Genomic DNA, 19,209 nt, shown 5'->3' with positions numbered 1-19,209 from the left:
AGCTCCAGCAGAAGAAGAGCTCGGTGTGGCTCAAGAGATTCTCTCACCAACAGTCGGTCCAATAAGATACCACCTCACCCACCTCGTCTTGCTAATACCCTGGGATCAACCCAGCTACAATTACATGCAGCTCTAGCTTTTCTCGTTCTGGAGTGACCTCTCCCTTCGTGCCAGCTGGGATGTGATCTGTGCTCCCTGCTACTCTGTGAAATATAATCCTCTGCCCCCTCAATCCTGCCTGGCTCAGTTCTTCATGCAGGCAGGAAATGGGTCACCTGTGCAGAGTAACACTGTTCCAATACAGCTTCTTCACAGATTGCTTTTAGTTCTCTGCTTAGAGCCTTTGTTGAGTGAACAAAGCAAAGTGGTAGGATAACGAAAGGCAGTTCAAGAAAGCTGCGTGTCACATTTTTCACCATGTGGGGCTATGTTTCAGTAACTCTCTGTTTTCTCTTCTGTCAGCCGGAAGGAGAATGCAATCTGGAAACTGAAAAATGCCTCTGCGCTCGCCAAGAGCATAGCGCTGGGCCAGGAGCCTCCTCAGACAGGTATGTGCAAATGTTCATAGGGTGCAGCAGGCTTCTTTTGCTCAGTTGCCAAAGGAAATGGGCCACGTTTAAGACAATACTTGGTGGTGATAATAAAACAATCTGGCTCTTGCATAGCTCTCAAAGCATGAGAAGTCAAGTATCGTTCTTCCCATGGGGAAACTGAGGCAGAGGGCAGGGAAGTGACTTTCCTGAGATCACCCAACAGGCCAGTGGCAGAGCCAGGAACTGACCTTGGTCTTCTGAGTTCCAGTTCAGTATCCTATCCACTAGGCCACACTGCCACTTCCATTGTAATTATGCCACTCTCGCTGGAGCCCTTGGGAGCCATTAATTAGTGCCCCTGTGAGGCAGCTGAATAAGGATACATCCACACTACCTGTTGGATTCGTGGGTGGGGATCGATACATCGCATCTCGTCTAGACACAATAAATCGATCCCTGAACGCATTCCCGTCGACTCCGGAACTCCACCAGGGCGAAAGGTGGAAGCGGAGTCGATGGGGGAGCCGCGTCTGTCGATCCCACGCCGTGAGGACAGGAGGTATGTCGAAATAAGGTATGTTGACTTCAGCTATGGGAACAGCATAGCTGAAGTCGATGCATCTTACATCGACTCTTCTCCTCCCTCCCGCCCCCCCCTCCCCCATGTAGACCAGGCCTAAGAGTTATCCTTCCTCTGTGAATGGGGAAACCAAGGCAGAAAAAGTAAAAAACAAACAAACAAACAAAAAAAAACAAAAAAAACCAAACTTCTCTAGTTCCTGCATGAGGTCTCTTAGCTGATGTGAGGTTTGATATCTTACAGGTCCCAGATCTGTACACGGTCCTGGTTCTGGGTTTGACACAGGTTACCTTTGTTAATGGATAGTCAATAAGCAGGTCGTTCATGACAGGGCTGCGCCAGCTCCCTTGTATTGTGGCTACCTGCCTTTATCTAGGTACATCCCTGGGAGTCCCAGCTATCTGCCCAGGTCCTTATGATAGAGAAGCGAATGTGCTCCCAGATAGAACTCAGCTGTTCTCAGCATCTGCTTCTTCTCTGTTGCCTGGCTAGGGATTCCTCTTTCCGAAAGGGAGTGGAGTGACGGGACCTAGCTGCCATATTAGAGCAGCTAACATTTAACCCTCTGGATCTTTACAGGTGATTCAGTGGCAGAGGGAGCTGGTGTTAAAGTAGGATTAAATCTGAGAGTTCTCGGCTTGGACCATGCCGTGGTCAGTGACACTGCAACATGTCCTGCTTGTTTGGGGCCCTCTGTAATTTCCGTTTAAAGTTGCATGTTCTTGTTTTTATTTTTTTAAATGTAGCAGAGAAGAAATCCAAACTCCTGACACAAAAAACCTTTGATATCTCTGGGAGCCTGAGGAAACTCAACCAAAGTCAAAACAAGGCAATCCTAGATGCTCTGAGAAAACCCTTCACTCTCATCCAGGGACCACCAGGTGAGACAAGAGGGGGTACTACCCTGTATGCGTTTGTATGGGTGACAGCATTTTTTATGGAAGCCGCTTGAGTCTGGCCTGCCGTTCCACCAGAGTCCTCTGCTCGTAACATTCGGGCCAAGTCCTTGAGGTGACGTGTTCTTTGTGGGACCACACGCAAGCAAGACAGAAGTGGGGTGGGGCAGTGACACTCAGGGCTGTGCAAATCCATTCAGTTCTAAATTCTCAAATACACCAGTCTAGAAAGTCTCCCTTCTCCACTCGCCAATGACAGGGTGTTGGAACGTTCTCAGCAGACCTTGTTTCACCCAGGCACGGGGAAGACTGTGGTTGGGGTCCATATTGTCTACTGGTTCAACAAGCTGAATGAGGAGAAGCTGGAGAAGGAACCATCTCTGGATGATGCAGAAAAAGCAAGAAAATGCATCTTGTACTGTGGCCCATCCAACAAGTCTGTCGATGTTGTTGCAGGTAACTTGGCATGCTGACTGCTGAGGGTCACATGATACAGGCTTTTTATTTACCCCCTTTTGGGGGGAGCTGGGAGGTAAGAGGGAGAGAGATCCTAGCGTACATCTTAGTCTGAAATTCTTAAATGCAAACAAGACAGTGGCAGATCGGAAGTTGCAGAGGGGGTGGGAATAGTACATCTGGCAAAATGAGATAATGCATGTTCTTAAATAGCAGATGGTCCCTACGCTCAGGGTGCCTGGTGCAGCTTGCACTGAAGTCTGGGATTGCTCCAGCATCCCTTTGTTCTATAAAAGACTCCTCACTGACCTGCTGTCAAAGGAGCTTGGAGATCTGTGCCTTCTGAGTGCAAGGCTGTATATTGGGACCCTGAGGCTAAAAGGGCTTGTTGCTGGGGAGCATCTTAGGAGAGCAGGAGTCCTTGTGTCACTCAGTAGAGTCTTTTCCGCCCCCTCCCCAGAGATGCTGTTGAAGATGAAGGGGAACCTGAAGCCTCTGAGGGTTTATGGCGAGGCGATGGAGTCGATGGAATTCCCCTACCCCGGGAGCAGCCGGCACTTCTCCCGGAAGGCTCTGCGGGATGCAAAACCGAAGCCAGAGCTCAGGTGGGACAATGCAACCCCCAAGCAGATTAAAGTGAGAGTGTATCCTGAGTTCACCCCACCCTAAAGCTGAGGAAGCCATCCTATAGTCTGCTTGAGAGAGGGCAAATGCATCCTATTGCAGTATACTGGAGTGGGGAACTATGGGCAGGAGGGTCTCTGGACTAGAATCTGAATCCTTCCGGCACCATCAGATGCCACTTAGGTCATGAACCATCTCTGCCTATGCCAGGCCACTCTCTGCATGTCCTCTCTGATAAGTCCCCTACGTTTTCCCTCTCTGAGTAAGGAAGGTTTTCTGTCGACTGGCCCCTTTCATGTGTCCCTCCAGCTGCCCACCAGCCCTGGCAGATGCTTGGACATATCTGGGACATGTATTTGGAATGAAGCCATCTTCTTTTCTGGAGAACTTCAGAAATAAGAGGTTACTGAGCTCTCTGACAAATGTTGACATTTGTTATAAATTCATTCCATTTAGTAACTGGAATAGAAAGAAGAAAATCTTTTGATCCATCTAGGGAGAAATAAGCAAAGGGCCTGAGAAAACGTAAAGCTGGGATATATTTTCTTAGAGATGCTGCTGGCGTATAACCAACCTGGTACACTCCATTATAGTGGGACATCTCCCAGTGTGCGTGGATGTGGGTGTGGGTAATGTTTATACTAAAAAAAAAAAAAAAAAGGATTTTTCATTTCAGTGAAATAATTTTGCATCACCGAATCCGGCAGCCGTCCAATCCTTTTTGGCGAAAAATCCGTGACTTTGATGCAAAAGTGAAAAGAGAAGAGCCGATATCAGAAGAGGAGGTTAAGAAGTGAGTGAAAAGAGACCCACATGAGAGGTCTGGCTATCGCTGGCTGTACTGGAGCTTGTATTGGTATGAAATAGCCAGTACCTGTATGCAACACAATGCAGTGACTCAAATCCCCACCAGGGAGAGGTTTAGGACGAAGTTGGTGGGCCAGAACCTCAGCTGCTGTAAATCAGCATAGCTGCATGGAAGTCAATGGAGTTTTGCTGATTTACACCAGCTAAGAATCTGGCCCTCTTAGCCATTGCTGAGATTGGAAATTGAAACTAAAGAACAAACAACATCATGTTCCTGAGGTTGCTTTAAAAAAAAAACAACAAATACAACCAAATCCCATTGAAACTGTAGCACAGAATATACTGTGGAGATCATAACTCTCTGAATCCTCCAAGAGAGAAGATGCATCAGATGAAGCATTTTCTATTGTGAACTGAGCATAAAGGAATGCTTCCTCAGGGTAACACTGTAGCTGTGAGTGCTTCTAGAGTTCTTTCTGCTTAGAGGGCTCCTCTTGTGTGGTTCATGAAACACTGGGCTGTTGGACTGAAAAATGAAGCTACTAGGACTGGGAGTGTGGAAGAATTTTGGACTTTGTGCCCTGAAGCTATAGGTTCCATGGATTTCAGACACGGAGGATGTCTCCAACGGGGCCTGTTGGAAACCCTTTATGAAGAGGTCCATGCTGGGGGGAGTGTGGGGTATAACCCTTTGGGAAGGTGAATTGAGCAGAGGTGAAAGTTTCACACATGCTGCCACTAGTGCAGAATCTGACATCCTTCACCTTAACCTACAGGTACAAAAGCCTGTTGTCAGAAGCCCGTGGGCATGAGCTGCAGCTCCACAATGTGATCCTGTGCACGTGCTCTGCTGCCTCTGCGGCCTACCTTGTGGACCTCCTGAACGTCAAGCAGATCCTCATTGATGAGTGCGCCATGTCCACTGAGCCAGAGACTCTCATACCCCTGGTCAGCTACACGACGGCGGAAAAGGTGGGTCCTTCCCAGTGGTAAGTCATTAGGATGCTGTCATTTGCCCCTGGAATTACTCCCTGCTCAGAGGATCTCTCCATTGGCTTTGCACTCATTCTAGTACAGTAGTTCTGAAACTAGGGCCGCCACTTGTTCAGGGAAAGCCCTTGGTGGGCCAGGCCAGGTTGTTTACCTGCCGCGTCCGCAGGTTCGACTGATCACAGCTCCCACTGGCCGTGGTTTGCTGTTCTCGGTGAATGGGAACTGCAGGAAGTGGCGGCCAGCACGTCCCTCTGCCCATGCTGCTTCCTGCAGCTCCCATTGGCTGAGAACAGCGAACCGCAGTCACTGGGAGCTGCGATCGGCCGAACCTGCGGATGCGGCAGGCAAACAAACTGGCCCGGCCCACCAGGGGCTTTCCCTGAACAAGTGGCGGCCCTAGTCTGAGAACCACTGGTCTAGATCATACCTCACTACTCATTGAAGTTTGCAGTCGTATTTCAGGACTGTCCCTGATGGCCCCTGTGGTGATGCATGCACTCTGTGGTGTCTTCTCCTTGTTTTTGGCAGCATGGAGCACCAAGCAGAAGCACTAGGATGCTTGGCGTTCTGCCCCTTTATGAATCACCCTTTTAACTTGCAAGTGGGGCTCAACTCCGGTCAAACTGGTGTGATGCATCCCAGGCTCAGGTGTACATTGCACATCTGTATTCACACCCCTCTGCATAAACGCACATAACCAAAAAGATCATGCGCGCACACATTAATATAGTGTATAAACACACGCACTTAATGGGGGTCTATTATGATGGTGACAACTACAGTATTAAACTGGTCTGTATGCTCACTAGCTAATTACTTGACCCAAGTATCTCATCTCAGCCTCACAAGTGCAGTCTTTCAAACATGCTAAATCTATATTTTGGCTTGACTCTCCTAAAAGCACATTTGGAGCTGGAGAGAAAAGTAGATGGAAGATGTGGATGCTATTTTGGCGTTCTCTGGAATAGGCATTTGTCACTGCAACCAGAAAAGGTGCTGGCCCAGATAGACAATCTCAGTGTGATGAGATGTGCTGTGCTTGTCATATTGACCCACCTGGCCCTGGCCCTGGCCCTGAAGTTGGAGAATATAATGGGGATTCTGGCAGGCTTTTGCTCAGCAAAGTGCTTGAATAACAAGTGACACCTAGAATGTAAGCTAGGGACTATGTTCTTTGGTGAGACTCTGATCTTGGATTGGCGTTCGTAAGGGCTGTCTGAATAGAAATAAAGAGTAATAATGTATGTGCCTTCACACACATTCCTCCAACAAGTTAACTGGAAGGAGTAGGGTGGGAGAGGCAGAGAACTGGAGCCTATGTGTTCACTCCATGTATTCCAGGTTGTTTTGCTTGGGGACCATAAGCAGTTGCGGCCTGTGGTCCACAACGATTTCTGCAAGAGCCTTGGCATGGAGACGTCCCTCTTTGAACGTTACCAGGATCAAGCCCAGATGCTGGACACACAGTACCGCATGGTAGGAGTCCCGTGATGGTCTTTCTCCCACCTCCCGCGATAGGAAGTATTGTTGGCTTGCTCCAGCCCGTTGGGATGCTGATATTCTGCTGTAACATCTCCTCTGCCCGGGATGCTCCTCTGCTAATCCAGAGTCTGCCCTGAGTATTTACCTTTAGGGGAGCCTTCCTAGATACTGTTTTAGTCAGGATAGGCTACTCTCCACTGCAGAAGAGCTTTCTGAACTTGGTTTTCTCAGCTTCCCTAGTATGTTGGCCAACTTTTCACTAGTTCTTCTCGCCTCTTTGATTGCCAGCTGACAACGGGCAGGTACAGGGTCACGGGGGGTTGCTGATATGTTTAGTGTAACTCTTTAGCCGATCTAACTGGCATATTGTTAGCCAGTAAATACACATTCCTATCACTGATACCCTGCTCCATACTCCTATTTGTTACCTTCACCCACAGGTTGTCTTGTCATAAATTAGACTGTAATTTCTTGCATCTGAAGAAGTGAGGTTTTTTATCCACAAAATCTTTTATGCCCAAATAAATCTGTTAGCCTTTAAGGTGTCACCGGACTCTTTGTTGTTCTTATGGAAAGACAGTCCTGTCTCAATGTGCCTAGTACAATTGGGCCCTGATCCTGACTCAGGCCTTCGGGTGCTGTCACAATACAAATAATTCATAGGTCCTAATGCTGGAAGGGACCATTGTGATAATCGAATCCAACCTCCTGTATAACGCAGGCTCTGAGATGGCTCTGAATTAATTAATTAGCAGTAGCCACCTTCAGTGGGTTCAGTACTGGAGGAATTGCTGCTTTATAGAATGCACAAGTGTTGATCTAGGTGACGCAGGCCAAAAAGGCAGTCACCGTGCTGCTTGAGCGGGCGCTGCCTTCTGGTTTAACTGTCAGAAGAGCTTTTCTGTAAAGCATTGGACATATTATAAATAGCAGATGGGCAAAATGTTGGTTGGCCTCTGATTTTGCCCATGCAATTGATTGATATGGGAATACACAACTCAAGGAGCTGGGTACTCAGTTGTCACGACTGGCTGTTGGCACGTGCAGAATGTGTGTTTACACACCTGCTCTCTTGTCAATATTTATCTGTATACAGGTGACATTGAATTTCTTGCCCTTTCCATAGGGGCAGCATTTTGGAGGCTATTAAGAATGGCTCTGTGGCCGGTTGTATGAAGAGCTATGGCTTGAGAAATTGCTAGTAGACAGCCTGCTTAAAGAGGTACTGTGGGACCCGGAGCTGTCACTTTTGTTACTCACCCAAGGTTCTCTCCTTTTGATCTGTCAGCAAAAGGACATCTGCAGGTTCCCATCCCAGGAATTTTACAGGAGCAAGCTGACAACCTGCCCTGAGCTTAAACGACCTCCCAGCGCACTCGAACACGGATACAAAAGCAGCTGTCCAATCATCTTCGGACACATAGAGGGAAAGGAGCAGAGTCTGATGGTCTCCACCGAGGAGGGGAACGAGAATTCCAGGGCTAACCTGGAAGAAGTGGAACAGGTGGTGAGTAGCCAGCAGGGCATTTTTTGCTGGCAGATGGTGAGGGTGGAATAAGGCAGCACTTGGACTTAGAGACATATCATTTGGCATCTGGTATCGTTTGCTTGCTGAGTGGGTCCCATATAATAGTTATCCAGCCTGAAATGTTCTTCAGCCAATCAGCTGCGAACGTTGACGGTGGTGTTCAGTCTATGAAACCCAGCTGCCATTTTGTCACTGAAAGAAGTTGCTAAGAGATGCATAAGCTCTAAACATTAATAAGGTCAGTGCATCCATTGAAACAACACAGCCCTCGCTGTGCCCATTGCACAAGCTGTGACGACACGGTTCTCGCACCATCTCTCAGGCCGGTGCTGATGGGCACTTACGATCAGTCTGCGTTCATAAAATTCTGCCAGGGAGCCTTATGCTTCTTGCCAGCCACCCCTGTTTTCTGCACAGCGAACAAGCTCTGGCCCCACCTTCCTGTATGCTAGAGACAGTCTTTGTATCAATCAGCCATTGGTGAAATACCACAATGCGTCCCGGTGAGATGCAGGAGCAGGTTTCTGTGCATGGAGCGTATCCTGCTAGGGAAAGACGGACTCCAGTGGTAACGAGAGAGTGAGGATTGAGTCCTACCAAAAGACTTGGCTGGGAGGAAGAATAGGGCTGCTCCTGTCTCCCCGTCCCTCAGGCTGCTCCCTTATTCCCTCAGTCTTGCTGTAACAGGGATTTGATAGACAACCACTACCTCTTAGCCATGCTCTCTTCCCTAGTGGCTGGCAGCAGCAGAGGGAGCACTGAGTGTAGATGAGCCTTCCCTGCCCTCAGTGCCAGGAACAGAATGGCCCCAGTGACCAGTTGGTGTCCATGGAGTCCTGGTGGAGGTACTGGAGCTGACAGGAGCTCATGGGGAATCTCAGAGACCGTCCCAGGCAGCCTCTGGCATTCACTTGTTTTCACACATCCAATGAAAGGCCCAGACCCAAGCCCAGGCTTGGTCTGACCAGTGGGGCTGGGCCACGTTGTTCAGGAAAGCCCGGGTTACATCACTATTTGGTGAGCACAAGCCAGTGCACAGGCTGGTCACAGGGAAAGCATTGGTGTGATGTTAACAACTGCTGCCTTTAAATGCTGCTGTAGCCAGCACAGCTCTGGTCTGTCGTGGACGGGCCCCAAGGGAGCATTGGTCAGGGTTTGCTGAAATATCCAGCACCAGTTCAAAGATGTATGGTCCTGCTGATGTCACAGCTAGTAAAGGCTCTCCGCAGTGTGTCAGTATGAAGCCCTCGCTCACCCTTAGTTAATGTGGCTACCAGCCCAAAACCAAGATGAGATTGTCCTGCATCTATTTTTTATTTTTTTTTTCTTTTTAATTGTCTTGTTCCCAGGTTGACACAGTGATGTCAGCAAGCAGTTGTGCTCTGCCTCACTGAGCCCTCGGAGAGCCATGGGTAGGGCTAGGAAAGCCAGGCTGATTTTCCTTGCTTTAATGTTAAAATCTCTGGCTTTGCTGCCCAAGACTAGCTCGACACTAGTCTCTTCCTCCACCCCTTGGTCTTCTCACCGTGTGGACAGAGATCGGGGGGAGGCTGGGTTGAGCGGTGCAACCACATACCAAAACAGTATTGGTGAAAGGGGCCACATGGACAAGGAGCCAGAATGCATCACTGAGTGGAGTGTCAACGGGATGGCATAAAGCAAGAGGGAACCTCGTGACTTCTCTTCTCTTCCTTCTTCCTTCCCAATCTGAGGGACCTGTTCTCCTCTGTCCCTCCGTAGCGATTCCACCTATGTGCGGAATGAAGGGAAAGGCTGTTCTTTCACCCAAACAAGCAGGAGCTCACGTTGTGTCCCCCCTCAGGTGAGGATAGCAAAGCAGCTGACCCTGGATGGCACCATCAAGCCAGTGAGTGTTGCCATCCTGAGCCCGTACAACGCCCAGGTGTCTGAGATCAACAAGCGTCTCACCCAGGAGGGTGTCCGCGGGATGACGGTTTGCACCATCATGAAAAGCCAAGGTAATGTTGTAGGGAATGGCAGAGTTCTCTATTTCAGCTTCCAGCTGGTGTGAAGTAAGGTCATTACCCTTCTCCACCCTCTTGTGAGATACAGCACCTTGTCACACTGAATTGCCAAATCTCATGGGTCAGGGCTTGCTTCAGCCACCAGGAGAGACCCCACGGAGCTGGTTTTCTGGGTGATTCTTGGTCGCAATCAGCAGTGAAGGGAGCCCTTGAAATACCCATTTAGAGAAATCCCCAAAATCTTTGTGTCTCAGAAAACCAGCCACATGGATGGAGCGCAATTGTTGAACATAAGTGAAGAAGTTAAATGTAAATGACGCTTGGAGGGGAGGTCGGGGTTGCTGAAGTGAGCATTCTTCATAGAGCCAGAGTTTGCAGTAAGGCAGCTGGTCTCGTAAAAATGACGATTGGATACAGTAAGGGCTCCAAATGCTGTAGGAACACAGCTGTAAGCTGTGATATTCTAGACTTTTGCTGTAGAGGAATGGATGTTATTCCAGTAGGGAAGCATAACTAGACACTTTCTGGCTAAATGCCTTTAACTTCTCCATCAATAAAACTGGTGCAATTCCTTCTCTCTAGGGAGTGAATGGAAGTACGTGATCCTGTCCACTGTACGCTCCTGCTCGCGATCGGATATTGATAGGAAACCCACCAAAAGCTGGCAGAAGAAGTTTCTGGGATTTGTTATTGACCCAAACCAGGTCAATGTAGCCATCACTCGGGCTCAAGAGGGGCTGTGCATTATAGGTGAGTCTCCTGGCAAGGTGCATGAAGCTAGGGTGGGAGAAGGAAGTGGGGATCCGAACTTAGAGGCAAAAGAAGATGGTCTGTCTTCATTTTTCTATCCGTTACAATGTCAATGATTTTGAAGTTCGAGCGGCTGGGAACCAACCCATGTATTGGAACTACCCGTCAGAGTGGAGAGCAGTGATCATATGCATCTCTCGCATGTTGTTAACATACATTCAGAGTGTATTGCCTTGTTTCTCTGTTTTTGATCATATTCTTTCTTTGCTTGCATGCTGGATCTCTAGTCCAGCAGTGTAGTAAGATGAGGCCCTGGAACATAAACTCTTGTGTTAGAGGCCCAGTCTGAGGCCTGAAGCCTGAACCAAAGTACTTCCAGGCATTGCTAAGCAAAAGCTGGGCTGTGAGCCAGATGCAGGCCCCACTCACAGAAGTTGAGGAGAAGAGGGTTGCTAGAAGCAGGTGCATCTTAAAGGGAGGGTCAAAAGGCCAGCATGATGGATAGATCTGTTTGAAACAACATGATCCAAGGAGGAGACAGCCCCTAATGAGCCAAGGGGCTATACTTCAATACCTCAGCAGGGATGAGTAATCTGTCCTGTAACTGTATAAAAGTAGGTCCCAGAGTGCTCGTCTTTGTCCAGCCTAGGGGGCAGTGGAGTGTCCTGCCACTGACTGAGCTGTGTCCATTGCCAGGGGGCACACATTCGGAGTATGTCCTGTAGAGTCTATAGGAAACTCTTACTGTGCTTCGTTTGACAATAAACCTGGCTCGGGTTCCTTTGTACCTTATTAGAGCCTGTGGTCTTTGTGGGTCTCGCGGGGTTTGCTGTGTCAGCTCTCTGCGCAGAGCCAGGGCAGTGCACAGAGGGAACATGCATGCAGCCGACTCTTACCATCGTGCAAGAGCAGAGCACCACACCAGTAGCTACTGACTACAAGCAGAATTTGACCTGTTGGTATTTCTCTATTGGTCACGTGGACAGGATATGTTTATAGTGATGTGGCAATGGGTGGGCCCTGGCTGGGGACTTTGGAGCTGAAGGAAATGTCCCCCCAGGTTATCCAAGAGTTTGGCTTTTTTCTCTAGGCCCAGAGGTTACAGACAGGTCCGCCAAGCGTTCTGTGGAAACAGATTAGCCTTTTCTGCTCACTGTTGTTTTTCCCTTCTACCAACAGGAAACCGTTATCTCCTGGAATCCAACCCTTTGTGGAGAAGACTGCTAGAGCATTACAAACGGATGGGATGCAGCACTTTGGCTCACGACATTCGAGTCAGGAAAAAGTCAGCCCTTCGTTGATGTGAATGGATCACAACTTGATAAACCAGTCCCTGCTTGAAATGTTTGATGGGCCCATTGGGGAACAGTGCTGTGTTCAAGCCTCTTTTCCACCCGTCAGACATTAACCAGTGAACAAAAGGCACCAGGGATTGGCAAGCTGCACTTTCCTTGCATGTTGACCACTCACCTTAAGCTTTTTTTAATGAAAAGGAAACCTTGGATCAAGACTTTCAGCATTTGCAAACCAAAAAGCTTTGGAAGTTTGCAGGGAGAGATTGTGCTATTTTGTGGAAGCCAAGAGAGCCTCCGTGGAGTTCCCAACCTGCCTTTTTGTGACAGCAGCTATTCTTTGGGGACCAAATAGATATTTCCACTTCTTCAGGAGCCGAAGGATGGTGTGTGACAGACCTACAGCTGAGCTGTGTTGGGTCATACTAGGATCAAGGCTGCTGAGTGCTCCCACTAATTCTGAAACCCAAGGCCAGGAACCTGCTACAGCTATCTCATTTCTCAAAGCAGAAAGAACAATCTGTGTTTTACTTTAAATGAAGGAAGAAACAGGGAGAAAACCAGCAAAACCAAACCCAGAACATGGAAATATTCTTGGCCTTTAAGAATTGGTAAATATCAATTAGCCAAGGCCAAGTATTTTTATAAATAGACATATCGACTCTTAGTGCAGAGGAGATTCTGATGACCAGTATAAAGCAAATGAAGACCATGCAGAACAACCTCTACCAGCAGATTTTGACATTGTAAAGTTATTTTTAAGCTGCCCACCTAGTTTTACTTGAAAATGTTTCCTCGTGTAAAGAATGTTTCCTTGTTTTGTTTTAAAGCTGCTTCTAACTTATTGACTTTTAACTCAGTGAACTTTGCTTTGCAATCAAAGGCCCATACTTTTGATATGTATGTGTATATATTTTTAAAATAGCCAAATTCCTGTGAACTGGGAGATGTCAATCAGTAGAGAACAGGAGGCTGACAGGAACAGGAATTATTTTTCCCAGTAGTTCAGTTTTGGTCATGCCTGTGTAGTAGTGAAATGGTGCTCAGCACTGAGCCTTGTTAAGCTGGAGCTGCTTATGTAGGCGTGGTATTTCTGGGGGACAGCGCCTTTATCTCATTAGTTCAGTTCTGACTATACGTGTGCCTGCCTCAGTGCTCCCTGAGATCAAACACATGGACACCTGTAGATGTCTGTGTAAGACTGATCCAAGCTGCCATTGCAACATTTTTTTTAAATCAAATGAAAACAAGGTGGGCCAAGTGTCATCCCTGTACTGACCTTTGTGACTTCAACAAGGGTTGTAGCAGGGATGAACAAGTGTTGTGTTTGCAGGGCTCCTTTCCCAATGGGAAGGAATGTGCAATAAGAAAACCTGAACAGCCAGCATGTAATGTCATGCTCCATTTCTGTGATCCTTTCTGTTAGGTTTGAGTCATGTGCAGCCATGGAAAGGACAGACACTGGAGAAGGTTTTCATTCCTCTGCTTCTTAGTTTGAAACTGCTTGCGTGCTCTCCGGCCATGCAATAGAGCTGGTTTCTGGTGAAAGAGAACAGACATCTGCTCTTCTAGTACTGCAGCATATGGGTCCAAGGCCCATGTCTGAGGAAAGACTGTAGAAGGCCTCCTCATTATTTCTAAAGGGCACTGGGTAAAGGCTGGTCATAGAATCTGAGGCTGGAAGGGATCACCATCTCATCCAGACTGACCTCTTGTGTATCATAGGCTACTGCACACTAAGCCCAACCACCAAAGTTTTACAGCCCTCAAGAGACCAAACTTATATGTGGCACAGGCAAAGAACGGGTGAGTTCTCAGGCCTGACAGTTGTCCCACTTTGAAGCCTCGTATCTCAAGGATTCCAAATGGGCCTTGTTTTTGCAAACTAATTGTTTTTACGACTCCAGAATAAAGTCTAAACAGGGGTCGCTTTGTGGACTAGTGAAACGGGTGGTGACAGACAGTATTGGAATCAGTAAATTAAACACTTCAGTATAGCACACACACCCCAGCAGAGAGAACGTTCTATAGCTCACGCACTCATCATGGTCCGTTAAGCCCAGTGGGCCTTATTCTCCTCCCTCTGGTGTAAATCCAGCGTTTCTGCTTGGAAAGAATGCAGGTTACACCAGAGAACAACTGGTATAAATGAGAGGAGAACCAGACGCACCGTAGGGGCTTAGTTTGATACTGCTGAGCATTATTTAGCTGTGTTATTTTGGCGTGTACCATGTTCCACTTGTCTGCATTTAAAAAAACAAAAACAAAACACCCCCCTCTCCCACAAACTACTACACCTTGTGAGGCAAAGTCTGGAGTGAAGTGCTTTGTCCAGTCACTGTTATCTTACAAGGCAACAGATCAGCATCTTCTCCAGAAACTTATTCTGAAAGAGATCGGTCCCATAACCTGTGTTCAAAAATGCTGCCCTGTGGCCTACCAACTGCAGTGAGATCGCAGCTCAGACTGCTGGGTTGCATTGATGTTGTAAATAGGTAGCTGCATAATTGATCATGTAGCCTCAGTAGCCAGGGGTTAGTAGGAAGGGCAATTAATGTAAAATTTTGTAGAGACTATTACTGGTAACTGAATACTGCATTATGGATATTGTGCTTCTGGATATACGGAATCCGATAAGTAACATGGAAAAGACTCATTAAATGTAGGCCAGCTTCTGGTGCATAGAGAGATTTGAATCAGTTATTTATGATGGAAGGATTTTTACAAAAACTATTGACATAAAGATAAACCTTTTTTTATTCTTGGGCGGGGGGGAGAAAAAAGCCCCCACTATAATTCCCTGGCATGTGTCTGGCACGATGGTGTGCAGTTTGTCGGCCACATCACAAGCACCACATCTTGGAGCTTGAGTAAAAACAAGGCTTGTGAATGGTAAAATAGGAGATCAGAATGGTTTCCTAGGGAGATGCTATGAGTGGGAAATAGTCTTTCATCATAAGCATCAGGAGCTGAACTCCAGCTGGTGCTGACCATAGGTGCATGCCCAAAGAACAGCACAATGGCTGCAGTTTGGGTGAAAAGGTGTCCATCCCAGTCCTGAAATCCTTGAAAAGTCACGCACAGCCCACTATGCTGTTCGTCTGACAGGAGTCGTGGCAGGGTGGATATGGGCCGTAGCTAAGAGGTTGGAGTACAGTCTAAGCACCGCACCCTCACCACCCAGGGGCGGTGCAAGGATGCTTCGCACCCTAGGTGAAACTTTCACCTTGCGCCCTCCCCCGTCCCGTACTCCTCCCTCTGCCCTGAGGCGCTCCCCACCCTTCGCCCTGAGGCATCCCCCCACCCCAGCTCACCCCTGCTCCACCTCCAGCCCGAGCACGCCATCGCTGCTTCACTTCTCTCTCCTCCCAGGCTTGCAGCACCAATCAGCTTAGGAGCCGCAAGCCTGGGAGGCAGGAGAAGTGAAGCAGCCACGAAGTGCTCGGGGAGGAGGTGGGGCAGGGGTAAGCTGGGGTGGGGAGTTCCCCTGCATTCTGCCGCCCCCTCTTGCTGCAGGCAAGATTCGGCCGCCGCGGTCGCTACCAAGGAAAATGCCGCCCCCCAAATCCTAGGATCACCTAAATGGTTGCACCGGCCCTGTCACTACCCCTACTCCATACAGCTTGTTCTTTCTGCAGGATTGGGATAAGGGGCTGTCTGAGTTCTCAGCCAGAAGACAAGCACCTGTTAAAATTGCCTTTGTGGTACATGTCCATTCATACTGGAGGGTAGCGTCACTTTCTGCAGCACTGCCTAGACTTTGACCCTATGTGAGTTCAGGAAGGGGGAGGGATAATTCAGTGGTTTGAGCATTGGCCTGCTAAACCCAGGGTTGTGAGTTCAATCCTTAAAAGGGGGCCATTTGGGGATTTAGTTGGGGATTGGTCCTGCTTTGAGCAGGGGGTTGGACTAGATGACCTCCTGATGTCCCTTCCAGCCCTAATAATCTATGATTCTATGTAGAGTAAACAGTGTCTCAGGCTTCAAGCTGATTGATCATTGTAATTTTAGCAATCTCCTGTGGGTCTGCTCCTGCTCCCAGTAAAACCAATAGAAAAGTCCTCCTTGGTTTCAGTAGGAATAGACTGTGGTGCTGTTCCTGAGAAGCCGTTCAGCTGTGTAGAATATGATCCACTGCAATAGATCAGTTTTTAAATGGAAATAAAATGTTACGTGTTGTGAAATGCAAATTAAGGAACCTTAAACGTGACAGGTTTTTTATCTTGTGTGTGTCTGTAACGTGTGACTTGTAACAGATTTGGAACAACATTTTGGATACAAATATTTTTATCTGCCCCTAGTGTTTTTAAATGAGAACATCAACATTCCTATTTCATATTTAAGGCATAATTGTAAAGATGATTGAATTTATTAAATGAAAAATGTTTATTTATGGGGATGAGGTCTATCTCTGTATGTGTCCATGCGTGAATAGAGTCTGTGCTGTTTTAATTGAAAGGATTCTACAGAACTGAATCTGGACAGAAACATGGGAAAAGAGGAAGTTAGCATTAACCCCAATATTCAACAGAAGAAACTCCTGTTTTAAGTCAAAAGATCTTTTCCTGCACTGTAGAGCATTACTATGGGATGGGAAATGAGAGGGCAACTACATTCCAGAGGCTGGTGGAAGGAACCTGGGGATGGAGACTGGGGAGTGGTGAGCGACCATGGGGATTGGGATTCAGGTAGGTAGGTGTGTGTGTGTGTGTGTGTGTGTGTGTGTGTGTGTGTGTGTGTGTGTGTGTGTGTGTGTGTGTGGAGGTGTGTGGGTGAGTGTACCCGGTGTCTATGCTGGGCTTGGGCCTTTTGTTCCTGGCCTGAGGGAGGTGTGTGTGTGTGTGTGCGAGTGTGAGTGTGCGCGCGCGTAAAGAGAGCACTGTTGCTGGGACAAGGGGCAATGAGGAAAGGACACGAGTCAGGGGGAAGGGCAATGAAAAGTGAGGACATTGTGTGGGAAGAAGGCACTGGGTCACCTGTTATTTGTAGGTAGGCACCAGACAGTGGATAAACTTTCCCTAAATTGTTTTGTGTCACACATAATGTGGTCATGTTTTACTTAGCCTACTCACTACAAGGGGAAGCTGGCCTTCATTGGCAACGGATGGCACAAAGGGTAGGTGGAGGCACAAAGTGGTGGTGACTGTTAAACTGTGTTGTTTTCAGACCATAAAGATGTATATGAGGCACTTTGTGAAATTACAGTTTAAGACAGAACAAGCTCAATTTTTATGCAAAAACCTTTAAAAATACATTTTAAATTTTACTTATTCAACTTCTTTGAATTGATAAAATTAGAAAATTCTCATCTGCTGCTTCATCCATCAGGGTTCGCACATGGTGCTTTCCATGTCTTCATCAGGGTAAGGTTTTGTCTTCAATGTGATGGTATCACGCCACTGTTCATATACGAGTGTGTAAGCCTCTGCCCTTTTAATTGTGAATCTATAGGATCTGTCAGACAGCAGGTTCCGGATTTCACACATGTTGGACGTGACAGGCATTATTCCACACTGGATCCTCTCTTGCTGGGCTCGGGGCTCCAATAGCTTAAACCTGAGTTCATACTGTTCAGGCTGTGACTGTTGACTTGTGATAAACCACTTGAGGCTCACCCAGTCCTCATGTGCCACTGATTCCTTTCGATCAAACATCACTGGCATCTTGGTACTCAGAACAAGCCTAATATGTGGGATTTTGGTAGCCCCAACATCCGACACCAGACGATGCTTGACATACAGCCTTCCAGGCACTAGCATGGCAAGGAAATTATCCATCAGCTCAGACAGATTTGACAGCTTTTGTTTGACCAAGTCCCACCTGGCGAGGAATGTTACCATGTCATAGGTCTCCAGGAAGTGGACCAGCTCCTCCCGCCCCTGTTCCAGTTGTTCTAACAGGTCAGTTAAGAGCAACAACTGGATTTTGGTTTGGACTGTTCCCACCTTCTTCATTCTCTGGAATCTCCAGGGGTCAATCAGCTGGAACATTGTGGTGGGCAGCATGAGGTGGTTCTGGTCTCCCAGTGCCAAATGCTTGGGCAGAATTTCAATGTAATAAGAGCACTTTTTCAGAAGCTCAATTCGCTTATGGTGGCGTTTCAGCAGGTGGATACTCAAGTCAGAGTGCAGGAACTCCAGCACAATGTTTTTCCTCTCCATATACATCTTCCAGGTTTCATTCTCCTGATCCTCCTCTTCGCTGTACAAAATACTCTGCAGATTGTTTTCTATCTCATTCAAATACGCATCCATGGTTCCAGAACTCATAGTTGCTGTGCAGGAAAGCAACAATAAGACCATTTACGAACCAAAGGAAAAGCAGTCAATATGGAGCATACTATGATGGTGACTGCTATTTCCTTATACTTCTTTAACATTAATTATAAATTATCTTAGAAATTAGAGATGGGATAAGAACTGTTAGACTCAATCAGGCTCCCTGCCAATGCAAGAACCTTTTTCTAACATTATGATTTTGAGTGCTTTGTCTAGTCTAGTCCTAAATATCCTAATCAACTGGGCTCCACTATTTCCCTTGAGGTACTATATCGTCATTTAATGGATAAGAACATAAGACTGGCCATACTGGGTCAGACCAATGGTCCATTTAGCCCAATATCCTGTCTACCGACAGTGACCAATGCCAGATGCTTCAGAGAGAATGAACAGGACAATTGGCGAGTGATCCATCCCCTGTTGTCCACACCTAGTTTCTAGCAATCAGGGTTTAGGGTCTCTCTCAGAGCATGGCGTTGCATCCCTGACCATCTTGGCTAATAGCCATTGATGGACCTATCCTCCATGAACTCATCTAATTGGTTTTTTTTTTTTTTTAACCCCACCATAGCTTTGGCCTTCACAACATCCTCTGGCAAAGAGTTCTATAGATTGACTGTGTGTTGTGTGAAGAAATACTTCCTTTTGTTTGTTTTAAATCTGCGGCCTGTTAATGTCATTAGGTGAAGGGGTAAATAACTGATCCTGATACTCTCACATTTTTTCCTTATCTCATTCGTTCTATTGAGACCACTTTATACCACCTTAAGCTATCTCTTTCTCCATTCTTGCTGGTCATTCGCATCTCTCATATCTGCAGATGTCTACATCCCTCCCTTAGTTTGCTTAGCCAAGCTATACACATATTCAGGTCTTAGGCTTTCCTTTAGGCAGCTGCAGGATATTGGCTTCAAATCAGCTTGGCTACTATCTTTTAAAAGACCTCCAATCTATCAACATCTTTCTGGGAGTGCAGTGGCCTGAACTGAATGTGATGGTCGCAGT

General features: G+C 47.3%; 2 protein-coding genes across 4 annotated transcripts in view; one reads left to right on the top strand and one right to left on the bottom strand.

The window, feature by feature from the left end:
* Positions 1-16,322, top strand: part of HELZ2 (helicase with zinc finger 2) — a 48,929-nt gene extending 32,607 nt beyond the window's left edge. The window contains exons 10-20 of one of the 3 annotated variants that reach the window (XM_032766275.2): positions 463-548; positions 1,860-1,994; positions 2,307-2,465; positions 2,926-3,070; positions 3,766-3,882; positions 4,673-4,868; positions 6,231-6,365; positions 7,660-7,878; positions 9,722-9,878; positions 10,467-10,634; positions 11,814-16,322. In XM_032766275.2, the coding sequence (XP_032622166.1) occupies positions 463-548; positions 1,860-1,994; positions 2,307-2,465; positions 2,926-3,070; positions 3,766-3,882; positions 4,673-4,868; positions 6,231-6,365; positions 7,660-7,878; positions 9,722-9,878; positions 10,467-10,634; positions 11,814-11,935 (1,639 nt within the window). In that variant the 3' untranslated portion in view covers positions 11,936-16,322. Of the gene's footprint in view, positions 1-462; positions 549-1,859; positions 1,995-2,306; positions 2,466-2,925; positions 3,071-3,765; positions 3,883-4,672; positions 4,869-6,230; positions 6,366-7,659; positions 7,879-9,639; positions 9,879-10,466; positions 10,635-11,813 lie in introns of those variants that run through there. The other 2 variants (XM_032766276.2, XM_032766277.2) reach the window with 2 other exon arrangements.
* A 709-nt stretch (positions 16,323-17,031) lies between these two features.
* On the bottom strand, positions 17,032-18,199 carry FNDC11 (fibronectin type III domain containing 11). Its single transcript, XM_032766387.2, has one exon. The coding sequence runs from the start codon at positions 18,193-18,195 to the stop codon at positions 17,251-17,253; it is 945 nt and encodes a 314-aa protein (XP_032622278.1). The 5' UTR covers positions 18,196-18,199; the 3' UTR covers positions 17,032-17,250.
* Positions 18,200-19,209: the final 1,010 nt, after the last annotated feature.

This window comes from Chelonoidis abingdonii, chromosome 14, assembly GCF_003597395.2.
Source record: "Chelonoidis abingdonii isolate Lonesome George chromosome 14, CheloAbing_2.0, whole genome shotgun sequence".
Taxonomy (NCBI): domain Eukaryota; kingdom Metazoa; phylum Chordata; order Testudines; family Testudinidae; genus Chelonoidis; species Chelonoidis abingdonii.
The sequence above is the reverse complement of the archived record's forward strand: the minus strand, read 5'-3'. Positions and strand labels throughout refer to the sequence as shown.